Here is a 26552-nt window from a genome sequence, read left to right on the forward strand (position 1 = left end):
TTGAGATTAGGAAAGAAAAAATAAGAATGGGGCACCAAGGGAGGCAGGGGACAGTAAGAAGAGAATTATTTGACCAGATCCTCATGTTTTTCTATGGTTTTGCCTTTGGCAAAATCATCATAGATTAGATTTTTTAAAAAGCCAATACTACTAAACCTCTCCAAGTCCATAAGACTTAAAATAGGTTATCTTTTATGAAATCCACATATTAAAACATATTGTTTTATTTATTTTAACCAATCTTCCAAAAATCTTTCCTAACCCCCTGGGTGATAATGATCTTTCCCCTTAGATTTCACAAGACACTATGCAAAGTGTTTGTCATGTAATATCAAGCAAAAATTATTTGTCATATACACACATGCACACTTTGCAATTAGTCTCTAAGGGTTCTGAGGACAGGAATAAGATATTTTATCCTTGCACAGAGCTTTATTTGCAGTAGACACTTAATAAATGTTTATTGAATTTATTTGTTGAATAAGTAAAAAGGATAGAATTCTGTTGACATCATCAAAGATGCACATGGATAGAAAGAATATAAGGAAAGATAGAAGAATAACAGAAACTAAAGACTAGGACAGCCTGGCACTGGAATAGCCAGGGAACATACAGGGAAATATGAAAACTTTTAAAACTTTCTACTTCCTATTCCAGGATGCTCCCTGATGTGCCCTCATTGTACCCAAAGAACATCACAATAAGAAGCTTTCTCTCTGGTTGTTTCCAATGAGATCATAGGACTCATCTCCAACCTTGGTGAATAAGTAAGTATTAAAGGCCACATTTGAATCTAAACTCTCTCTAACATGCTAGCTTAGGTTATTAGAGGAACATAGGTTATTAGGCCCAGCAAGAACCCAGGACAAGCAGGTACAGCCAAACTTATGTCAGTATCCATACAGATAAAAGGTTTCATAAAAAAAATTCTCAAAATTTCATTTTAATGCTATAGTTCAGTTTGGGGCATGTTTTTCCTGCCAAATAATTTCCCTTTCCATGTATTATTTAAATTTCTGAAACATGTTCAAATCTATATCATAGTTATCCTCCTCACATGTAGGTGATTAGGATAGTGAATTTCCACTAAAATATATTATATATTCAAGTGGTTAACTTAATATTACCTAAGTGAAGAGTTAATGAAGAGAAAATATCAAAAGCCCGATATGCTGCTTTAGGAGAGAGGATATGCATATATCTATTTATCTTTTCCACAGAACCTTAATAGGATGGCACAATTGAAAAGGTGCTGGAGGCCGAATTATAGGCCTAAAATCCAAATTCTACTTCAGCCATTTACTTTCTGGGCAACCTTGGACAAGTTGTTCTTTTGGAGCCTGTTTCTTCATCTGTAAAATAATAGGAGTGATCTAGCTGGTTTCTAATGTCTCTTCCAGTTCCAAGTCCATGACCAATACCCAAGTTAGGGCAGAGCTAAGTATTTTTTTCATGGTCAAATTGGGGAGAGGGAGCACCAAACTTAACTTTGTCTTTGATACAATTTTTGTTGTGTCATTTCTAGTTGTGACCCCATTTGGGATTTTCTTGGTAAATCCACTGGAGTGGTTTGCCATTTTCTTCTCCAGCTCATTTTACAGATGAAGAAATTGAGGGAACTGTGGTTAAATGATTTGTTCAGGATCAAGCAGATTGTATCTGAAGCCAGATTTGAACTCAGGTTTTCCTGACTGCAGGCGCAGCCCTTTATCCACTGTTCCATATGGCATCATCCATTTAAACTTGATTTTTTATATGCCAACTAAGTTTCTTAATCAATAGCTTTTACTGAGTACTTAGGTGTTTATTTACATACGTCTAATTGCAGTAAAAATAAAATTCACACACTATTTATCCACATAGGAACTCTCTCCACCAACACAGGTAGTAACCCAATTAGGACTTAGGGTCTTAGAGAGTTGTCTGAAGCTAAGGAAGCAGTTAAGTGATTTGTTCATAGTCATAGAGGTGATGATTTAGCTTGGTAGAATGCATAAAGTGTTAACCTTGGAGCTGAAAACACCAGGATTCAAGTTTTTTATTTAACACAGAATACTCTCTGGCCCTGAGTGGGTAATTTAATCTCTCACTGTTCTTAGCAACTCTCTATGGCTTTAAACTTATGAGAAGATACTGACATGTATGGGGATGTGAAGGTTTTTTATTGGTAGTTTCCTACCTAAATGACAATCCCTAAACTCGAAGAGAGTGAATGTCAACAGCTAAATTTGAATCTAGGCTCTGTCTAGTATGTTAGTTCCTAAAAGGTTCTGCTCCTTGGGAATTATTATCAACTAAAAAAATAAGCTGAGTTTCAGCTTCTGTTGAAAGAAATTGTGGCTTCACTTATCTTAAGAATATTTAGACAGTGTATTTGGAGCATTAGAATAATGCTGCTGCTTTTAAATATGAACATCTATATGCTCATTGTTTTCAGATCCACACAAACACAATTCCAAATCAGCATGACCATTAATTATATTTTCTTTTGAGAGAGAAGAAATTATAGTCATTCTAGCCTTTTCTGGATTATCTACTTGTCCTTAAATGAATCTTTGATTTTAGTCTTTTCTGTTAACTATCAGCATGCTTTAAATTAAACACAAAGCTTAGTCAATTAGTCATGAACATTGGCAAACACTTAATTTTACACTAATGAAAGCTACAGAGAGACACTGATCTAAAAATTGACCTGGACTTGAGGTCCAATTCTGCCATTTAATAGTGATGTGATCCTCATCTCATGTATCTTAATTGCCAAATCTAATGACCTTTTCCTTAGTGACCTCTGTGTAGTGTTTGATACTGTTGAATAGCTTGTTTTCCTGGAGCCTCTCTCCTCTCTAGGTTTTTACACCTCTCCTCTCTCCTACACAGCATAATCCCTGGATAGAATCAGGAAGACCTAAATTTAGATCTAGCCTTAGATATTTACTTATCTTTATGACCCTGGTCAAGTAACTTCTATCTCTCTCAGTTTCCTTAACTGAATAATGGGGATGATAATAGTACCTCCTTTAAAGAGCCTTTGTGAAGATCAAATATTTGTAAAGAAGCTATAGAAAGAGGCAGCTAGGTAGTGCAGTGAATGGAGCACCCACCCTCAAGTCAAGGAGACTTCAGTTCAAAATCTGACTTCAAGTGTGACCCTGGACAAGTGACATAATCCCAATTGCCTCCCCAAAACACCAATCAAAAAGAAGCTAACTAAATGCTTATATTCTTCCCTGCCCTTCCACTTTTACTACTTCCCTTCTCTCTGTCCTATGCTTCTAGTTAGTTTCTTTTGCTAGTTCTTCATTTTACCACATTCACTTACCCTGTTTCCCAAAGCTCTATTTTGGGCCTGCTTCTTTTTTTTTTTTTTTTTTTTCTATTTTCTCTCACTTGATGAACTTATCAGTTCCCATGAATTTAAATAACATCTGTAGAAAGATGATTCCCAGATCTATATATCCAGTCCTAGTCTCTCTTCTGAGCTATAGTCTTAAATTACAGGTTGCCTTTTATACATCTCAAACTTAACATATCCAACACAGAACTCATTATCTTTTCTCTCAAACCCTCCCCTCTTTTTAACTTTCTTTTATTGCCAGTAGTCCTACCATTTTCCCCATTATGGAGGCTTGAAATCTTGTTTCATCCTTTCCTGTTCATTCTTACTCACTCATATATTCAATCCATTACCAAACTGTATCATTCCTATCTTCATAACATCTCTTATATTTCTCTCTCTCTCCATATGAGAGATAAATAAATAGATATAGATTAAATATATAGGGATATTATCTTATTTGACCCTCACAACAAAGCTTAAGGTGGGTATTATTATCTACATATATGTGTATATTGTATAAGTATATATAATATACATACATATATGTATATATCATCTCTCCTTACTTTATTCCATCCTTCACTCAGCTGCAAAAGTGATTTTCCTAAAGCCTGTATCTTACCATATCTCAATTACCTTATGTTCCATAAGTTCCCATGGTTTCCTTACACACACACACAAACACATACATACACACACACAAATATACACACATGCTCTCTTTGGCAAATTTTCATTAACTGACCCCTTTTTACCTATCCTGTCTTTTACACTTCACTCCCTTCTAATCATGTTGTAATCCAGCCATACAGACTGTCTTGCCTTTGATACACGATACTCCATCTCTATCTCCCCCCACCTTTAGATTGACTGTCCTTCATGCCTGGGATGGGTTCCCTGTCCCCACATTCATCTCTTAACTTCCTCAGTTTCATTTAAGACACAGCTCAAATTGACCTGCTACAGAAGGCCTTTTTCATTCTCTCCTAGCTGCTAGTACCCTCCCCTCTGAGAATTTCTCTATTTTGTATTGAGTAATTAATTATACACTGTCTTCCCCCTCAGAATTTGAGGTCTTTAAGGGCAGGAGTAGGTTTTTTTTTGTTTGTTTTTTCCCCCTTTTTGTATCCTTAGTTCTTAAGCTTGGCCCACAATGACCTCATAATAAATGCTTGTTGACTGATGGACTGCTAAATGGATCCCATCTACCTTATAGAGTTATTGTAGTATGTGGTAATCATATTTTTGTAAGCTTTGAAAATTATAAAATATCATGAAAATATAAAGTATATATCTTTTGTTGGAGTGCCAAAAATTCATAATCCAGGTAGGAGACATATTTTGCAGTTTATTTAAGAGTTAAAGTTGTTGCTTCAAACATTTGCTCCATCTTTTACCTCTCACTCATTCCCCGAATTTAATCAGTTGCCAAATCCTATTATAATACTGAATCTGTCCCCTTTTCCATTCTCACTTCCGCTGCCTTCATTCACAGTATTATTATCTCACAACTCATTAATGAAATCTTTTAAAATGTGCTTCCTCTTTTAGATTCTCACCCCTCCATTTCATCATGCATGTTACTATCAACTTAATCTTCCTGATTCAGAGAGCTAAACATATCTCCTTCCTTAATTAAAAATAAAAACAATGCTACCAGGTATGAGGTTAATGAATCACTTGAATTAAGGGGATTTCTAAATTGTAGTATGTCCAAAGTTGGTATCAATTTAGTAAATCACAGTCACTAGGCTGCTTAAAGAAAGGGCAAACTGACTCAGGTTGGGGATGCAGCTTTTATACCTATCAGCATTAGTGTTGGGCTCATGTAAGGTTGCTGAACTTCCAGTCTTAGAAAAATTAGGAAATCCAATCACACACACACACAAAGAAGAAACAAAACAAAAAAAGATGATAAATCTTCCACAATTCTCCATTAGCTGTCAAATAAAATACTAGTTTTTAGTTTGAGATTCAAAGCCGTCCAAAATCCAACCCAACTTTCATTGAATCACAGTTTCAGAGATGGAAAGCCAGATTTCAGAGAGGTCATTTAGTCAAACTTCCTCATTTTTTACCCTTCCTGTCTTACCCAGACACTATACTGTTGTAAAATTGGATTACTCAAAACTTCTTAAGTATCTCACACTTTTACTAGAAAAATCAAATCTAGTTTCCAAATCTTACCTTTCATGACCCTCAGCAAATAATTTCATATCTAACCTTGGTTTGTTAATCTCTAAAGATGAAGAATTTATCATTTCTAAGGTCTGTCTATGAATCCCATGTCCCATGCTTTCCTATTTCTATATCCCTTTTCTAGTCCTTTTTGTTTCTTTTTAAACATCTGAAATAGCCTTACCTTGATCTAATCTGTTGAAATCCTTCCATTTTTTTTCCCCAAGGCCTGGATCAAATAACAATATCCTTTCCATGAAGCCTTTTCTTTCCCTAATGGTGGAAATCATTTTCTCCTCTTCTGTATCATCATAGTAATAGCTCTGTCATTCCCTTCTTATTATCACTTTCTATTTTGTATTATAGTCACTGGCATATAGGGCCAAAATCAGTGCCACCCAGGAGCCAGCTGGTATCAGCAGTGAGAGGCAAATATTAAATTTTCAGTGTGAACATTTATACTTTGGAAATTGGCAAAGACTACAAAGCAGAGCTTGTCTTTTATTGATTTTCTAGACAAGAAAATTATGGAGAAAATGTTAATAATGCAGATTAAATCTAAATTGTGTTGTGGGCATATATTTTAATAATATTTCATTTTTCTAATTACATGTAATGAGTGTATTTTTTAAGTCACTTGTAAATTATTAGAATGCCTCTACAAAATTCTTCCTAACAGTAGTTTATAAGCCCCCAGTAATATTTTACTTCTTAACCAGCCACAGTAATAATAAGTAATAAAGGTATTTAATTCAATAATAGTATAAATAAATTTAATCATGTGACAATGACATTTTAAATCTGAATCCTGAAGGTGATTTGGAATTTATTAAGGGAAGAGATGGGGCAGGAGAAGGAGGGAAAGGGAGGGAGACATAGTCAAACCTGTCCTTTAGGGAGATCATGTCGATAGCTGGGATTTAAAGAAAGACAGAGAAGTCAGGAGGCAAAAATGAGGAAGGATATGCATTCCAGATACAGAGGAGATAATCAATGAAAATGTCCTGAGTTGGGAGATGGAAAATCTTGTTAAAGTAACATCAAAGGCTAGTGTCATAGATCATAGAGTTATAGGGGGTGGGGATGGTATAAAATGTAAGAAAATTAGAAAGATGGGAGTAGCAGGTTATGAAGAGCTTTGAATGATAAACAAAGCATTTTATAATAGATCTTGGATGTTGAAAAGGAGCCACTGTCAAATCCAGTGGCTATATGAAGGGATGCACAGGTAGAAAATAGATGTGACTAGAGTGTAACTATGAAGGGATAACTTATGGCTTTCATACTGAATAAGTGCTGATATCTCCTACTAATGTTATTAGGCTTTTTTGTCAGACCTGTTGCCATATAGTTTTCCTTTGCTTGCTCAAAAGGCACTTTTCTCTGATCCAAATAATGTCAATTGATTATTTTCAGGTTCACTTAATAATAACAGCTAGCATCTGTCTATCTATTGGTCTATTTATCTATCTAGTGTTTTATGGCTTGCAAAGCACTTAATATATGCTGTCTTATTTGATTCTCACTACAACCTGGGAGATAGGTATTATCATCATGTAAAGGTGAGGAAACTGAGGTATATTTAAATGATTTCCCCAAGGTCATCTAGTATCTCAGGCCAGATTTGAACCTCAGGTTGTCCTGCCCCCAACTCTAGCACTCTACTGTATCATCTATCTGTGTACCATCTATTCTGTACACTATCTTCAGGAGATGTTGTTATAGTTCTTTATTGGATCTTTTAGCTACCTTCACCATGGGAGAGTAACATGATTACTTAATAAACCCCTCTCTCCTGAAAAGGATATTTCCTATTCCTTCAATTTGATCTAGGAGCTTACTACTGTTTCAGCTTCCTTCTGTGCAAAAATTAGCGGCAGCTGGGCCTGGAGTTAGGCAGTCCTTGGCTACTTATTTGTGTAAACTTGAATAAGTCATTTAATCTGTAATTGTAATATAGGGAATTGAAATATAGGGAAAATAATTGCACCTATTCTCAGTGTTGTCATGAAGATCAAGTGAGATAATATTTATAAAGTGCCTGACACATAGTAGGTATTATATAAATGCCATTTTATTTATTATTTCTAGGTACAGCACTCAGCTCAAATGCTATCCTAAGAGCTATCGACATAGCTCAGGTCTTTATTTACTGAAGGAAGGTGTTGAGATTAGAAATATTCTCATTAGCAGAAAGGACTAAACCTCATTCTCCTAGTCAACCTCATTTTCCAATAGCTATGAAATTTGTTTTGCTTTTGTTTTCAGCTAGGATCTTCAGTGGATAGTTAGGATACTCTCTTCTTTTTATTCAAAGTGCCACAGGAGAAGCAAGTGCCTAGGCTAATATGAAGTTTGCCTTCAAACTAAATGATTTTTTTTTTCTCTTCTCTGAACTTTAATGCTATCTTCTATGATCCAGCTTTCCTGGATCTTTCAATTCAATTGTCACCCAACTTGGTCAAAAACCCACTTCAGTTCTTAGGTTGAATCATATCTTTCAGACTGAGGTAAATCTTCCCAGGGGTCTAGCTCCACAAAGAGACAAAGGAAACACTTTGGTAGAGAAAATACTTTACCCCACCAGCTCTTCTGTCCTATGTAAAGTAGAAATTGCTAGATTGGTTAGAGAAATCTAGAAGACTGTTGACTTATCTCCCCAGAAACACATTGTAGCTTGATCTTTTTCCAGCTTTTTCATACTTGTATGTAGATTTTTTCTCTCTTGCTAGATTATAGGTTTTTTTTTTTTAATCTGCCATAGTACAGAAATTCATAGGTTCATAAAATCTTATATTCAGTCCATTGGCTACTGACACTTTTTAGTATGGATATACTTATCAACATAAAAAAATTTTTTTTTCTGGACCTGTGATTGTTATACTATTTAGTATCCAGTGAGAAATTACATGACAAAAAGCTCTTATGAATTCAATAATAGTTTTAAAGTAAACTTTTATTAATCACATCTATATTTGAAAAATAAGCATCCATTTGTGACAGTATTCAGTCTATAGAAAGTATTCTTAATTATTTTAATGAGGAATCATTTAATGAGATGGATCCCAAAGTAATAGCATTTCACAGGTTGGAAACTACCATATCAAGTCCATCTTTCACATAAGGACACCTTAAATGTTTGTCAGACATAAATAGGCAAAGGATTCTTCATCTGTGTATTACCTAATTTCTAGCAGTCTTAAAAATAAAAGCTCAAAACCAAAAGATGAGCTCATTAAAGAGAAAAAGGTTCTTAGATGAAGAGAGAATGCTAGGTCACAAATTCCTTGGGCCTCATCTTTCTCACATTTAACATCCAGTTTTTAGGGCCTTTGGGACCTATCCAGTTCTAGAAAATTACCCGATTCACAAGACAGAATAGTCAACTATAGCAATCTTATGTTTGACAAACCCAAAGATCCTAACTTCTGGGATAAGAATTCATTATTTGATAAAAACTGCTGGGATAATTGGAAATTAGTATGGCAGAAATTAGGCATGGACCCACACTTAACACCATATACCAAGATAAGATCAAAATGGGTCCATGACCTAGGCATAAAGAACGAGATTATAAATAAATTAGAGGAACATAGAATAGTTTATCTCTCAGACTTGTGGAGGAGAAAGAAATTTGTGACCAAAGATGAACTAGAGACCATTACTGATCACAAAATAGAAAATTTTGATTACTTCAAATTAAAAAGCCTTTGTACAAACAAAAATAATGCAAACAAGATTAGAAGGAAAGCAACAAACTGGGAAAACATCTTCACAGTTAAAGGTTCTGATAAAGGCCTCATTTCCAAAATATATAGAGAACTGACTCAAATTTATAAGAAATCAAGCCATTCTCCAATTGATAAATGGTCAAAGGATATGAACAGACAATTTTCAGAGGACGAAATTGAAACTATTACTACTCATATGAAAGAGTGTTCCAAATCATTACTGATCAGAGAAATGCAAATTAAGGCAACTCTGAAATACCACTACACACCTGTCAGATTGGCTAAGATGATAGGAAAAAATAATGATGAATGTTGGAGGGGATGGGGGAAAACTGGGACATTAATGCATTGTTGGTGGAGTTGTGAACGAATCCAACCATTCTGGAGAGCGATCTGGAATTATGCCCAAAAAATTATCAAATTGTGCATACCCTTTGATCCAGCAGTGTTTCTATTGGGCTTATACCCCAAAGAAATACTAAAGAAGGGAAAGGGACCTGTATGTGCCAAAATGTTTGTAGCAGCCCTATTTGTAGTGGCTAGAAACTGGAAAATGAATGGATGCCCATCAATTGGAGAATGGCTGGGTAAATTGTGGTATATGAATGTTATGGAATATTATTGCTCTGTAAGGAATGACCAACAGGATGAATACAGAGAGGACTGGCGAGACTTACATGAACTGATGCTGAGTGAAATGAGCAGAACCAGGAGATCATTATACACTTTGACAAGGATATTGTATGAGGACATATTTTGATGGAAGTGGATTTCTTTGACAGAGACCTGAGTTTCAATTGATAAATGACGGACAGAAGCAGCTACACCCGAAGAAAGAACACTGGGAAACGAATGTGAACTATCTGCATTTTTGTTTTTCTTCCCGGGTTATTTATACCTTCTGAATCCAATTCTCCCTGTGCAACAAGAGAACTGTTCGGTTCTGCAAACATATATTGTATCTAGGATATACTGCAACATATCTAACATATATAGGACTGCTTGCCATCTAGGGGAGGGGGTGGAGGGAGGGAGGGGAAAAATCGGAACAGAAATGAGTGCAAGGGATAATGTTGTAAAAAAATTACCCTGACATGGATTCTGTCAATATAAAGTAATTATTAAATAAAAATTAAAAAAAAAGAAAATTACCCGATAGTCATGCACACAAAAATTCTCTTTCTCTTAAAAATAGCCAATATTCTTCAAATAACATGTCCAGCTTCTCTCTTCCCCTCTGAGACTGTTGCTACTTTCAAGAAGTTAATTTTATTTTTAAGGATTATATGTGCTACAACAGCTCGAGCTACATGATGAGACAAATGGGGAGAAAAGGTTTCAGTTTTTGTAAAGCCCAAGATGAACAACATCAACTTCAATCTTGAGGACTTTTTTTTCCCAAGAGGACTATTTTAATCGACCTTGGAGCTCTACCCCTTGCAAAGTTGCTAAAGAGCAGGAGAAAGTAAATAGTAGGGCATCAGGGGCAAAAGCAAACACAGGAGGGGAGGGAGGAGGAAGTGCATAATTCCAAAGTCCCAGAGTGGTTCCAGAACTTCCTACCGCAGATTACACTTTCACTGAATTAAGAGTTCACAGAGAGCAGAGGGTGGGAAAGTGAGGATAAGGTGTGGGTACTACCTGCCTGTGGCTTTTGTTCTGGTTCTCCTTTGCTGGCGCCTGACCTTGGACTAAGTGCGGTAGGTCGAGATAAAACTATGCACGGCCCTTCAACTTCTACTTCTGTCAGGCAGCCAGCTTCTTGTAGTGCACCTACTCTGCTAGGTCGGTGAGATAGCGTGCAGTATGCTTCCAAGTGCCCTGCTTTGAACACCAGGCAATCTCGTAAGGAGTAAGGAGATAAGAAGGAAAAGGAGTTTCGTTTTAAAGGATACTCCCTTCAACTCCGTTTTAAAATACTCGTATGGAAAAACTGTTTTGTCTTAAAATATGCACATGCAGGAAGAAGTGGCTGTTTTAAATACACACAATTGCCCTTTGGAGCTAGGAGAGATGGGTTCAACTCCTGATTTTGGAATCAGGGAACGGAGTTCAAATCCTTCCTCTGCACCTCACTACCATGAGTGTTCTTGGATAAATCATTTACATCTCCTTAGGACTCAATTTCCTCATCTGTAAAATGACGAAGTTGAACGAGATAACCTCTAAATTAATTTCCAACTTTAAAGCTACCGTTTTTATGGTCAGACCCGTGCTTTAGGACCGGGAAAGAACCTTTCCGTCCCACCCCACCACCCCAACAGGAATGGAGAGGAGGTATAAATAAGGATTCCCAACATGCCATTTCCCGCTCCCTTTTTCCCCAGTACTCACTCGCGTGGATACCCACGCAAACCTGGACCCATTCCACCCCCCAAACCACCTCCCTCCCCACCCCCTACCCCCCCCCAAACTCGCAGGAAGTCAGCAAGGCGGGGGCGGGGGATTTTAGAAGGAGGAGGAGGAGGAGCCTGGAAGAAGCGGCCAGCCTCAATGGGCGTGGTCTCATGGCTACCCCACCCTCTGGGCGGTCGGGGGCGGGGCGTTGCCGGGGCTGTGTCGGGGAGTCCCGGCCTTTGGGTGGAATAGTGTGAAGTACTAGGGAGATTCAAGGAGCGACTTCCACGCTCCCCCGCCACCGTCGCTGCCACTGCGTTTTCCTTCTTCACACTGTGTCTCGGAAGCAGAGAGAAAGGAGTCCGACAGGGGAGCCCCAGTGTAGGGGTCGGAAGCCCGACATGATGGACTTGGAACTACCCCCGTCGCAACAGGTGCTGCTGCCGGCACCTCCGGGACCGGCGAAGTGGGGGGAGGTACATAGACGTCACACACCAGACCGAGGCTGGGGGAGGGGGCGGTAGACGTCACGCCTTCGGGAGGTAGGGGGCATAGACGTCACGCCTATGGGAACAGGGACGGGGGGGAGGAGGGGGACGAAGTGAGACGACCCTTCTCTTTTTTCTGGACTGTCCACTGGCGAGAGGGGACAGCGGGTAGGGCCAGAGTCGCGGAGGAGTCTGACATTAAAGGAAAAATAACTCATCCCCTCTCCCCCCTCATTCTTAGGGGAGAATGGAGGGGGAGGGGTGAAGGATGGCGCCCTTGGGGGACGAAGATGGGAAGTCCCGGGGATGCAGTGGATGCAGGGCAGGAGAGGGGGGGCAGCTTCCCTCCCCCGCCCCCCCCCCCCGCCTCACTTCGTCACGCGCGTGTAACTAGCCCCAGCGCGCCAACTCGTCTTTCCTTTGGGAGGAGGGAAGGAGACGTGTGGGAGGGGGCGGGGATTCCCAGCTCTGGGTGGGAGGGGGAGGTGAGGGGGGCAACAGCTGTTCCCTCCCCCGCGACCTCTTCCGGCTGCCCCTCCTCCCAGGTCGCCGCACTGCGGCTGCGCGGGTGCGGGTGTGGGGTGAGGAGGCGTCTCTGATCCTTTCCATCTGCCCCGAGGGAGGGGGTGGGGTGAAGCCTGCGCCGCCCCGCCCCTACGCTGCTCCCTTGGGTCTGGTTGTCAAGGGAGGAGAAGCTCCCTGGGCGCCTGCCGGGCCTGCTCGGGCTTCTTTCATCCCTTCACTCGTCCATTCCTGAGCAGCTCTCCCTGGCCTTGAAGCCTGCGTGCTTAGTCGCCAGGGGGAGGATGAGGTATGGGCTGGACTTGGACCCCGGGGGTCTGCGAGGAGTGGACGAGCCTCCCTGTTGCGGGGCGCTTGTCTGGGATGGAAGCCTAGGCTTCTCTGGAGATTCATCTTCTGTAGCCCACTCCCCCAATTACTGCATCATGGGGGCAAGGGAGGGAAAGGGTTGTTTTTTCTCATGCTCACACTTCCCACTAGTAATTTCTAGGTTACAGAGAAAAACAAATGTTTTAAAGACTCGTTAGCTACGGGCTTCTAAAGTGACCTAAATCGCCCTCAGCGACAGTATGAAGCCGTCAAAAAACTTAATGTGTCCCTAGCTGACAGTGGTACCCCAGGCGCGGACCATGGTAGAAGAGAGCACAGCTTGGATTCTGCATCGGATGAAGTTCCCAAGAGCCATTTGCTGCCTATCTTCGGGAAGAAAATTAAGAATTCTCAGTTCAGTTTACCTTGCCTCCTACTCCTCCCTCCCCCTTCCTCCCTTTATTACAAAACTTGGAATTTTGGAAATGTCTATTCTTCAAGTCACGGGCATCCAAACAACCCAGACCCCTAGGTCCATTATTTCTAAATTTGTGCTGCTTTTTTGCCTTGGTGGAACTGATGTGAATGCATTTTTCTAGCTTCAGTGAAAGTTATATGTTGTTGCTCACAGCTGCCCTAGATTGGCCCCTTTCTGCTTTATAGCGTGCCAGCCTTTACAATGCTGAAGGCCAGGGACAAGTTAGAGCTGTTGATCTGTTGCGCAATTGTTATTTTCCCCAGGGCTGCTTTGTCTTTGGATTTGGTTTTTCGGATTGTAATTCTAAAATGTGTAAGGCAGAATATGTTCAATTTTTTTTATTTTTTTATTTTTTGCAGCGATGGGCAAAGTATGCAAGTGTAGAATAGAATTTGGTGAGGGTTTTTGTTTTGTTTAAAATGAGGTTTATGCTTGAATATTAAATATTTTACTTAAAACGACTTTTCTAGGTTTTCTAGGCTTTCCTCCCAGTCTCCCTTCCTTCCTTACTCCGTTATAAAATTTCTCTATTTCTTTTCATGCTGCTTTTTTATGTAAGGACAGATGATGGGATACTTGTTTCATAATGATCTTTTGCTAGCAAGTTCTATAATCTGAGTTGGAAGGATTTGGAAGTAAGTTCCTTTTTTATTACAAATCATAGTGCATTTTAAAAATCTGACACAAAAGTAAATAGGTTATTAAAATTTTCTGTTTTATTTAAATTTTAAAAAAGATTGTTTCATGGAAATTTTTAATTTGATTTTGATCATTAGGTTTTGGAATGCCTTCTTGTTTGAAAACTGTTATCTGTACTTGGTACCACTAAAGAGTTCATTTTTCACCCAATCAGGGCATTTATGAAATTGTATAGTCTTGGACCATCCCTAAGAATGATTTTGATTTTGTGCTTTATTAGGTTACTTTATAAAGATAAATGTACTGTTGGATTCAAAACTGAGACTCTAAATGCTGCTTTGAAAATATACAGCATACTATTCAAGATTCATTTTTGGAGATGGAAAATGTTTTGGAAGATAATATTCAAATGAATCCTAACATTCATGCTTGAGAAAACAAAATATGGGGAATGGAATTATAATAAAATGGCAAAATTTTATTACTAAGGAATCAGTTTGAAAGTCAGTAAAAAAAATAAAAGGAGGCTGATAGTAAAAAAAAAAAATAAAGACAACGATTTTTGTAATCTTTGCTAGATATTGTTAAAGGAATAAAAAGTAGGTTCTTAGCCTTCTGAAGCCTCTTCTTTAAAATCTATTAATTTATTAAGATCAAGTGAGATAATATTTGTAAAAAGTGCTTAAATACCTCACACATAAAAGATTATTATTCCCTTCTCATCTTATTCCTTTCCCTTCCCTGTTTCCCTTATGATACTGTACTGGAAGATAATGTCGCCATCTTTACATAAGAGAAAAAGGAGAGCAGTTAAGTATTACTTGAAGTTCTCCTCACTCCTCAAAGAAACTTTACATTTATTTTCTTGTACGCTGTGCTACAAATGAGAGATGAAGTTACTTTTTCACTGCAGTGATAAAAGTGTCAAGTATAAAAAGAATAGAGGAAAAATCAGGCATCTCTTGATAGAGCAACTTGACATTTTAGTTATATGAAGCTTATTGAGATATTTTGAAAATACCATGTAAGAGGATGTATACAACATCCCTCTCCCCCTTAGTATTTTCATAGCAAAAAATAACTGCTTTTTTTGTGTGTTATGCCTGATAAATTTGAATTTTCTTTGACAGTAAGGACAAGCTTTCATTCTCTGAATAATAAGGTTAAATCGAGACTAATTATATTTTCCTTAATATTACTCTATTTCTTTCAAGATAATTTATGGACAGACCTTCAGTATGGACATTATAGAAGAGCAAAAGGCATTTCTTTTGCTAATGCCGAATGAAACCCACGAGATTTGGGGAAAATCTCAGGGTTTTTGGTTTTTTTTTTCATTTTTTTTCTTTGTTCTGGACTCTCTTAACATTGCCTTTATTCACACTTTTGGGTACCAAGAAAAAAAGCTGCTTTTGTATTAAAATTTTATTTGAAAGGGAAATAGCACATTTTCATAAAAAGTAGGTAAACTGAGGAAAACTGAAGAAGTTAATGGTTTTAGGGTTTTTTATTTTTTACTATTTTCTAGTCTCTAATATATTTATACTGTAATGTCTGTGTGTGTGTGTATTGATGACTGAATTTGAGTTGAATATCAATCATAGGGGGAAATTAATTGGCATAAATAAAATTGCCTGTTTAGTACTTTTGAACTTTGAACTAAAGAAAACAAAGTTTAAGAAGTCTTCAGATTAATTAAGTTGCTGGAGTTTTTATCTTTTTTTTTTTTTTTTGCCTAAGCAATCTGGGGTTAAGTGATTTGTCCAGGGTTACACAGCTAGTAAGTGTCACTAGTCTGGGTCTCTCCTGACTTCAGGGCTGTAGCTCTGTCTGCTGCGCCTCCTAGCTGCCTCAAAGTTTACATTGTCTTTAGGAGTGTCACATTCAAAATAAAATATCTTCTTTTGTTTTCAATGAAAAATTGTAGTATTCTAAGTTGTTAATGCAATTGTTGGATTTCGTTACTTAATTGAACTAAATGGATATGTCTAGTCAGCAGATTTCGAAAATTTGTGTTTAGTTCAAGCAGGTTATAGAAATACTTAAACAACTAATATAAAAGAAAATGTTATAGATTTTATCAGATGCTGAATAATTGATCTGATATGTTTTTAATTTTTTTTTAAAGCAGGGGGAAACAATGGAAGTGTTCTCAGAAATATATCATTTGTATTTTAAAATTTATATGACTCTCAACATGAGCAAAAAAACTTATAAAAAGCTTATTGAATTAATTCATCCTCATTTCAGAGCATTTTTCTATTTAAGAGCAACTGACATAATAAGCATACTTTAAATATTAGAATTAAGTCTGAGAATGGAGTAACAAATTCTCATAGAAGACATTTTTTTACTCTGTGGCAGAACCTAGATGTATGAAGAGGACTACTAACTTTTGAATTAATTCCTCTTATGGTTTGCTTTTGATCTGGTACTAATAAATACAAAGGCTAAACATAAAATGGATTTAGGAGTCAAGTCCATCTTTTGTTGGTTATGTTAATAAGTGACTCTTGAAAACCATTATACTTTAGCATATCAGCACAATCTAAAGGATTTTTTAAAAGTCTGTAAATACTTAGCTTTTTTTTTTTTCTCTCATAAGCTTACAAACTATGACTTTTGGACTGTGATATCAGTAACACATTGCTGTTTAGCCTTTTTTTTTTTTTTTTCTTTTTTTAAGTTCAGATAAGGGAAAATCATTCAACTAGATGGGAGAAATACTTGCTCTGCCTAATTCATAGTTATTTCTCTCTTCATTCTTGATACTTTGTTACTCATTTGATAGCTAGCTGTGTCATATTTGACCATTTTTCATGTGTTTATGTCATCATTTATTTGTGTATTTGTGTATTTATCCTTTATTTCCCAAGCTTGATTATAAACTTATTAAGCTATTCTCATTCCTTCTGTCCCATGCAGTACCTATTGTATAATGAATATTTGTTGAAGGTAGATCTAAACCCTTGATTAGGTAGCTTTCATCCTGTCATTTTAAGTGATGTGTTTTATTTGTGGACAGTTGACTGACACCAGGCACTTTTTTACATTTTTTTTTAAAATGACATTTCTGAAATTCAATAAATAATGATTCATGAACTCTTCCCAGAGATTTGAGTTACATCTGTGTCATCAAAGTCCTTTTCTTCATTTGAGTTAGGAAAAGGTTCTTTTATTCATTTGAGATATGGAGTTTACATTGATAGTACCCGAGAGGTTGAGATACTTGGGGCCAACTCAGAGAAAGTTAGTACAGAATATTTGGAAAGGATTTCATAATGGCCCCCAGTTTCTTTCCATCTGAGAAGTAGTGTTGGAACCTAGTAGAAAAGGCAAGGCGCCAGGAAATCCTATTCTCATTGCAGCTCTACCCTTGACACCAATTGTATGATTTTGGGTAAGTCATCCAGCCTTTCTGAGCCTGTCTAGGTGACTATTTTGGCATAACCTATTTTGTCAAACCTGCTTGACAATTGAAATAGTATTTTGTATTTAAGGGTTTCTGTATTATATAAGGGAACTAATGACAAGGCCTGCATATCATAATTGTTTGCTGAATACTGATTTTGTGGAATGGCTTCACTGTATAGACTTTTGAGGTATGGGATTAGGCCTATCTTTTAAAAAATTAGCTTACATAATAGTAAATTATTGCAACACAGCTAATAGATTAGGGAGTGGGCATGTTCTTTGTATCTCGCATCTCTCACAGGCTCCCCACCCTTTATACCTAAGCTGGTTCAGAGTTTGTACTGTATAACCAAAATGGTGTATACAATTGTTCCTTGACTGCATATTTAATATTTCCACTTCCTTTTAGATGTATGTAAATGAGTGTTCAATAGAAGCAACTGTTAAAATATTTTTCCTTAGGAAGTTGTATTTTGTAATTTTAGTTAGCCTTCAGTAATTTGATGTTGGTTTTTAGTACATTTTTCCTAATACTGAGTTGTTTTTTAAAATCACCCTTTGGCTGGAAAATAAATATACTACTACTGAGTAAAGTAGGTGTTTTTAAAAATTAAGGAATCTAAAATAGAGTAACATTAGGAGAAATTGGAATTTTAATCATGTTTTTCAGATAGGAATCCTTTACTTCCCAACAGGAACATACCCAAATTCATGTTTTTGTCTAAAAATATAAATTCAGAGAATTTGTGAAGGGAGAAATGATATGGATATGGTGATTAATTTATCTTTATATTGGATATACAGTTCACCTTTTAAAATTTGAATTCAAAATTTATTAATTGCCTACTATGCATAAGACCTGGCAAAAGTAATATTAATGATTAAAAAAAATTTGCCTCTACTCTTATTCTGCTGAATAAAATATAACATATAGATATAAAAGCACTTATGTGCTGGCACATAGTAGGAACTTAATAAGTGTTTAATTGATTCATTGAAAAGCAAATACAAAATAATTTGAGGAAAGGAGTGAAATACTAACAATAGTAGGATGGGGAAGACATTGAATCTTGGAAGAAACAAAGGGTTCTAAGAGGCAGAGGTAAGTACTTTTTTAATGACATAAGATTAAAGTATTTCAAGAAATTAACCAAGAAAAAAAAAAAAAAGAAAGAAACAGCTGGCTTGCCTTTCTTCTTTGTTTCCAAGGTCTTTCTCTTTAGGCTTGTGGGACCCTCTACCAAACTGCCTAGATCATCCTATAGCTAAGGTAGTTCTTGCTTTGCTATATTGATTTACAGAATATCTAGATGGTCTTTGAAAGTGAACACAGCAAATGAACTCTAATTGCCAAATCTGCAGCTTTTTAAAAATAATCCTTGTCTTTTCTGGCCTTTTTATAGCATTTGATACTATTGATCACCTTCTATTCTTTTTTCTTCACCAAGTTTTCAAGACATTGATTTCTCTTGATTTTTTTCTTATCTTTCTGCCCTTCCCCTTTGCTGGATATTCATTGGCATCCCTCCGCATTCTGCTCTGGGCTTTCTTCTTCTCTCTTAGATAAAGAATTTACTCTATTGTCAATCTCATCAGTTTCCATGGGTTCATGAAACTTAACCTCTACACAAATAAATCCCAGATTTTTATCCAACTGTAGTCTTTCTCCTGAGTTGCAGGACAGAATCACCAATTATTGACTGAACATCTTGAACTGAATATTCTATAGATTTCTCAAACTCAGCATAATCAAAATAATTCATTTTCTGAACTCTTCTTTCTTTTTGACTTACTTTTTTCTTTTGAGGGTATCATCACTTTTCTGTTCACCTAAATTCATCACTTAGGAGTTATTCTCATCTTTTCTTTTCCCTCCCATCCATCCAAACAGTTTCTCCTTGGTTCTACTTCCACAATATTTTAAAAGTATCGTGTCCTTGGCTATTCCTCTGTCATTACCTCTTGCCTGGACTATTTCAGTATCCTCCTAATTGCTCTTTTTGCCTCAAAGTTCTCCCTTCTCCATAAAGCTGCCAAAATGATACTCCTAAAACAAGCATCAAACTAGTCATTTTCTTAGTCAAAAAGTTCCAGAGACTTCACCAGATTGACCTACTTGCTGCTTGTCCTATGAGACATGCAATCTCTTAAATTTTCACAAAGATTGCTCCTGTGTGTATAGAATTTACTTCTCATTTCCACTTCTTAGAATCTGTATCTTTCCCTTTTAAAGCTCAGGCAAAGTGCTAGTTGCTAAGTCAGACATATACTTATTTCCATAGTTGTTACATGACCCCTTTCTCATTACTTTGTACATGTCATATTTTAGCTACTTTGTAAATATCATTTTTCCTAATAGAATAAGCTCTTGGAGTGGTGTCTACATGCTTAGGGCATAGAATCCTTAGTGGAGAATCACAATTGGACATCACTTAGACCAGATATCTGTTCAATAGCAGTTGCAGTTCACATCTCTTTAAAATCTCCAGTTTTTGTTTTTAGACTTATTTACGTGAAACCCTCAGTACTCAAAATTTACAAATTTGAAGTTTTTACTATTGGAGGTACAGAGATTTACTTCCTAGTAGCCCCAGTGAAAGGTAGAGCCAGAAAAAATTCCCCACATCTGGGAATAGGAAGAAATGCAGGTGGAGACATCTCAAATTCTTGGTCTAGAATAGCTATGGAGCATCTTCCTCCCTTTAAATCACTACATACTTGTAGACATTGGATAGAGGAGAAAAGTCAACCCAAATTATAATTTGCATCTAAAAACAATTGAGAATCCTTCTCTAGAATTTGAGGGATTTCCACATCTTAATGGTTTTCGTTTTTTGGCTTCTGTCATTCCTACTTAAATAAGAATATGATAGAATACATAATTCACCTTTTTTTTTTTTCTGAATTGTGGCAATATCTGGACTATATATTCCCTAGATGAAAAAGTATGTCCTAGAGAGAATACTGTAGTTATGTGACTCTTGATTAAGGATAATTGAAAATGTAATTTTTGAATGTTAGGATCCAAGTATTCTCTAAAGTCATGAGGTAAAAATTAAGCTTATCTTTAGAAGTCACTGATATATCACTAAACTAATAGTGTGACTTTGCTAGATCTATTTAGGTGTCTCTGCTAGATTTATTTGTTTTTTTTTTTTTTTTTTTTTAATCTGCAAAATGAGGATTAAACTAGCTTGGATCTAATGATCCTTCCAAACTCTCAACATTTGGTTGTAAATAAGTAGTTCCTTTAGCAAATACATTGTGTAATCTCTTCATGACATAAGACTGGGTGTTAAACTGTCATAATAAGATGAATGTTGCACAGGGTATTGTTCGTTCTAAGCCTGAGAGAAGAATGCCTTCAAGTTGATATGATCAGAGAAGGAAGGCAGAGTCTCCCTTCTCGATTACTTTGCATATATTATATGTTTATCCAATCCAATAAACATAAATGCCTGCTAAGTGGCAATGTCCTAGGTGCTGGTGATACAATTAATAAAAAGACAGTTCCTGCCCACAAGGAGCTTAACAATCTAATGAGTGGAAGATGACATATAAAAGAAACTAGAAGGTGAGATAGAGACCAAAGGGGGTATCTTTTTCCATAGAATTGAAACCAGGCAAAGCAACCAATTGAAATGGAGTGAGCAAATTTCTTTTCTTTATAAAGGTAGGCAGTGGGAGGAACTTGTTAGGAAGTAGTGTCAGTCAAATATCTACATATTTATCTACAGTAGATAGAACATAAGTTCCTTGAGAGCAGGGAAGCTAATCTTTTCTTAGGACCTCAGAGTTTTAGCATAATAGGTGTTTAATAAATGTTTATTGAATTGAATTGAAGGCATGGTTTCTAGGACCTCTTTTTGGGAAACTTTCAGCTATCATGTATCCAGAAGTCTTAGTAGTCAGGAGAGAAATGGGTAGAAGTAACAGCAATAGTGAGCACTAATTCCCCTTCACCCCATTATCATCATCATTTATTATTGTAGGATTCTTTGATTTGATATGGTAACTACCAGCTAGTCTTTCCCACCCCAGATCACACATCTGCAGCTTTAAAAGAATAGATATAGGAACTAGGCCCAAGATTTCACTGTTACAGAGAACTGGTGAGGAAGCTCTGTCTTCACCTTCTGTATACTTTTGGAAATATCATTAAGAATTTATTTTATTTTCACATGTTCTTATACCTTTTGGTGAGATACTTAAGCTATTTGAATAGGTTTTTCTTCTTTCCTTCTTCTCTCCCCAAAGACTTATTTGTACTTCTACCAGGGGTTTTTAGGTGAATCCTGTGAGTTGGAATGGAGATGGAAATAGGAAGGAGATTTATTTAACAAATCCTTGAGATCTTTGTGGATTTGAACTCTGGTATAATAGGGACTTTGATTCCTTTAAGAAATGACCAGCAAATGGGAATAATTATGAAAGGTAGATAAGAGTGCTGCTGTGAATAATCACTAAAGAAAATATAAATGGAAATAATTTTGTCAACAATTGGTTTTGTGTTTTTCTTCCTTCCTTCCATCTTTTTTTGCAGAATGATCAGTGATCTTATTCTATACTTTAGAGAAGTTACAGATAATCTAAGAAATGCAGAAATTTAAAAAATAACTTTTGTGGATTATGATGCAATATAATCGGAAATATGATTTTTAAAAAATGCAGGCCTAAATGGTGATTAAAAATAACTTTAGTAAGGTTAAAAATCAAGTTATAGAAAAAAATTTACATTTAAGATTAACTATAAATACAACATATTAATATTTTAGGGTAGGGTCCCAACAAAAGCAGAAATTTAAATCATTAACTAAGTCAATTTCAATAAGATAACAAAAGAAAAATTGAAATGCCAAACAAGGCCCAATATGATGTGTAGTGAATAGGATACTGGATTTGGAATTAGGAAAACCTGCATTCTCATCTCCAGTCCCAGGTAGGGACCCAGTAGCCTCTCTATGCTACAGGGAAGTGAAGAAAATGACATAGTTGGATTAGATGGACCCCTAAAGTTTTTCAGCTTTAAAACTATGACCTCAACTAAACAAACTTTTTTTATTTTAAAGAACAAAACTTATAAAATTGGCAGTTGTACTTAGGAAGAAAAAACAAAATCGGAAATTAGGAGAAATCATAATGAATGCAAAAGAAAAAAAATTATCAGAAATTATACATCATAATATATTGGTAACACTGTCAGAATAAATGGAAAAGGCACTTGTAAAATAGCCAGGTAGTGGAGGGCTGGAGAGTCAAGAGCATCTGAGTTCAGGTTCTGCCTTCTGACAGATACTGGCCTTGTGATCCTGGGTAAATCCTTTAACTTCTCTGTGCTCAGAATTTTAAGACTCTTAAGGTGCAGAACAATTGGCTGACATGCATCAGTAAAAGAAGTTTCCTAACTAGTAATTCCTAATATCATTATATTACAGATCTGGATCTTCTCCACTCCACCCCAAAGCCTAATGGACAAAAGAGAAAATAGTTGATGATATTTATAATACTAGCTAGTATTTATTCTAACACTTTAAGATTTGTACAGTCCTCTAGATGTATTATTTTATTTAATCTTTACAACAACTCTGTCAGATAAATGGTATTATCCCCATTTTACAGATGAGAAATCTGAGACTGGCAAAGGTTACAAAGGTTGCTCAGAGTCACACAACTAATGAATGTTTGAACCTGGATATGAATGTAGTTCTTCCTAATTTTTAAGACCAGTACTCTGTCTACTGGGACATCCAGCTGCTTTCAGATAATAAAATAAGAAGAAAATAAACATTCCATTAATAAGGTGCCATTTTTAGAAGCATCAGGTGAACAAGTAATATGTATACTGCACAAGCCATTTTCCAAAATAAAGACTTCATTAAAGCATTCTTTATCAATATTTAATCAATATTATTAGAGTAGTGATATAAAATATTAAAATTTGAATATTTTTATTCAGACGTGAATAAAGTTATATCGTGTCCTCTCCATCTCTCATTTTGATCAAGTGGAATTTGTAGCAAGAATGTAGCAGTAGTTTTTAATTACAATACAACTAATACAATATAAAATAATCAATATTTGTAGCATCATTGTAAATTATTCAGCTTCTTACATTTTGGTCTAACTAACTGGTCTTTTTTCTCTCATACATGACATTCCATCTCCTATCCCAGCTCTTCTGCATTCCCAGATTATGTGTTGCATGCACACACACAGTTTGTTAAAATGTCAACCAATAGGACTAAAGAGAATGTAAGCACATAGTTTCAGAATTTGAATTTATTTGGAGAAAGGGACAAGAAAGTTATATTTTAGAGATAAAGAAAGAGAAGAGTTTTGGGGAGGAGTACATTGCATTTCTGTCCTTGTCTGGGTAGACAGCGGTTTTCTATCTGAGGTAGGAAAACTGGGTGAACATCCTGGTACAATGTAAAGATTTCAAAATCAAAAGACCAGGGTTCACATCTCAATTTTGCTATTAGTTACATGTGTGACTTGGGACAGTCATTTAACATATCTGGGCCTCAGTTTCCTTATCTGTAAATGGTGGTAGACTAAGTGATATTCCTTTCAGTGATAAATCTCTGAATCTTGTCTCTAACATTTATTAGCATTGACACACGTGGACATATCATTTAAAATTCCTAATCTTTAGTTTTCTCATCTTAACAAAGCAGGTATTACTCATCCTATTTAACTCTCAGAATTATTGGGAAGAAAATGTTTATAAAATTTAATATATAAACATAAATAGTAATTGTAACAAATGCCATGTAAGCAGCATTGCTAAGAATGTAGGGAAAGGAAGGTTGATTTGGGGATCAGGAAAGGCATTTTGGAGGAGATGCTATTTGATTTGGGTTTTCAAATATGGATAAGATTTTGATAAGTGAAGATTAGCATTCCAGTAGAAGGAACAAATGTGAACAATGGTAGGAAAGCTCTGAGTGTTTGGACATGGCAGTTAGCTCATATTGGCTGGGCCTTCTGTGACTAAATTCCTTACCTAGAATGTAATCAGGTGGTGGTGTGAAGGATGGTATCAAGATAAAAAAAAGGCAGGAGACAGGAAAACTAATTAAAAAGTAGTTGTCATAGTTTAGGCATGAAGTGGTATTGCCAGATTTCATCTGTCACAATAACTTAAAATTGGAAGTAAATAAAAGCTTACATTTAAAGAGGCATTCTGCTTCTGATAGGCCTGCTCTGCAATCCAATGTTGTTTTGAAATCTCTGTGGTTCTAATAGGTGAGAAAAACTACTTTCAGTTGTGGCATAGACTTAGAGTCACCTGCTTTTATTTTATTATTGGTCTTTCCTCCTTAAGATTTTTTCCCTTGAAAAATTTTCTAGTGTATATTACCTTGGATGTTCAGTTTGTAGTAGTGATCTCAAAAGGGGGAAAAGTAAAAGAAAATAGCCTTCTAAACAATTTCTTTCTTGTAGTTTTACCAGAAACATGACTTGTAAGATCAAACTTTTGGAACTGAATGGTATTTATAGGTTTTGTATTACAAAACCTCCTCATTATCTTTTTCAAGTCTCAGTTGAGGATCTGGAATTTTCATAAATTGAAGTCCTTAACCTAGAAATCTTACTGACCTTTGGTGGTTCACCTTATTTGGCCTTTCATTCTACATACTTTAAAAAATAAAAATAATAACAAAACCTTGAACAGTTAAGTGGGTGTTCAGGTTCTCTATTAGTGGTGGAAGTACATCTGTGTCCTAGAAGTGAGACTGAAGTTTCTTTTACTTATAAAAATATTCCATAAAAATACATTAAAAGTGTCAGTAGAGGTAAAGAAAAAAGTCTTGGTGACCAAAAGCATCTATTCTGTGAACCTCTGAGATTCTTATTCTAAGTTCCTTTTAAGTGAAGAGATGCTTCCTAAGGTTATTTTATAAAAGAGCATTTTATGTATATGTGTTCTTTAGTTAGAGATTGGTATGAAAGATAAGAGGGAAGACCAGAGGCAAGTACAGTAAGGGAGATCACTGCTGACTCGTGCTAAATTATAGCTTCTGTTAAGTTAGCTAGTCTTCAACTCTTTCCTCTTCCCCTATGATCTTTCTCCTTAAATTTAATATCACATAATTTGAGGACTGGAAGTGCCTTCAGTAGCTAGCTACTCCATACACACAACATAATATGTCTGACAAAGTAACCATCCAGCCTCTACTTGAAGACTTCAAGTAGGGAAAAACTACTACCTCTCTTTTGAAACTTCTATCCATCTCTCCTGATTCTGTTCCTTGCAACCAAACAGAACAAATCATATCCCTCCTACACATGACAAACTTTCAAATACCTGAAGGTAGCTGCTATGTCCTTCCTTCTCCCTATCTTCCCCGATCTAGACTGAGCTTGGCTCCTTCAACTACATTCACATAACCTGAATTCAAAGCTCTCCACCATCACTGTTTTCTCTGGAACTTTACAATTCATTAATGTCCTTTTGAAACATGTTATAAGGTTACTAGATGAGAGTGGGCCTATTCCTGAAAGTTAAAATCAAGATTGCATTAGCTTTTTTTCCATTATAACTTTTTTTGGTCTACTACAATTCACATTACTGACTCATTGAATTTGTTGTTTCCTAGCTTCCTCCTCTATCTTCTTCAGAACAGCTGTTGTCTAGCCATGCCTTCCTCATATTGTAATTATGAAATTTTATTTTTACATAAGTACAAAACTTTACTTTTATCTCTATTGAATTTTACCTTATTAAATTTAGAACAATGCCATTGTTTGCCATGATCATTTTGGATACTGACTTTCATGTGTTAGCTATGTGTCATCTGCATGTTTGATGAATATATCATCAATACTTTTATTCAGGTCAAACTGTCTCCTAGTGAACAGAATTCAGGGCTTTAAACAACTATTTTACACTTTTCCAGTTAGATTTGAGTCCTCCAGGGATGTTTCAGTGTTAAAAGAAAAATTTAAGAATCAGTGCCATTTTATTGATATCATTTATGTGGGTTCTGGTCAATAAATATTATTATTAGACCTCCTTTTTTATATAGAGGTAGAACCAAAAGCCTAGAAGTTAGATGCTTCTTGGGAATTCATTTCACATGTATGAATATAAGGAAGATTCAGTGTTATCTTAT

At 36.2% G+C, this 26552-nt stretch overlaps 1 protein-coding gene and 1 long non-coding RNA gene across 3 annotated transcripts in view; both read left to right on the forward strand.

Annotated features, from left to right (window-relative positions):
* LOC127554528 (uncharacterized) overlaps positions 1 to 10120 on the forward strand; it is a 39981-nt gene extending 29861 nt beyond the window's left edge. The window contains exons 2-3 of the long non-coding RNA XR_007952003.1: positions 658 to 767; positions 10029 to 10120. This is a non-coding gene — a long non-coding RNA (uncharacterized LOC127554528). The remainder of the gene's footprint in view (positions 1 to 657; positions 768 to 10028) is intronic.
* Positions 10121 to 11818: 1698 nt separating this feature from the next.
* Positions 11819 to 26552, forward strand: part of NFE2L2 (NFE2 like bZIP transcription factor 2) — a 34294-nt gene continuing 19560 nt past the window's right edge. Inside the window, exon 1 of one of the 2 annotated variants that reach the window (XM_051986146.1) lies at positions 11819 to 12017. In XM_051986146.1, the coding sequence (XP_051842106.1) occupies positions 11985 to 12017 (33 nt within the window). In that variant the 5' untranslated portion in view covers positions 11819 to 11984. Of the gene's footprint in view, positions 12018 to 12797; positions 12883 to 26552 lie in introns of those variants that run through there. The other variant, XM_051986147.1, reaches the window with a different exon arrangement.

This window comes from Antechinus flavipes, chromosome 3 (assembly GCF_016432865.1).
Source record: "Antechinus flavipes isolate AdamAnt ecotype Samford, QLD, Australia chromosome 3, AdamAnt_v2, whole genome shotgun sequence".
Lineage (NCBI taxonomy): Eukaryota > Metazoa > Chordata > Mammalia > Dasyuromorphia > Dasyuridae > Antechinus > Antechinus flavipes.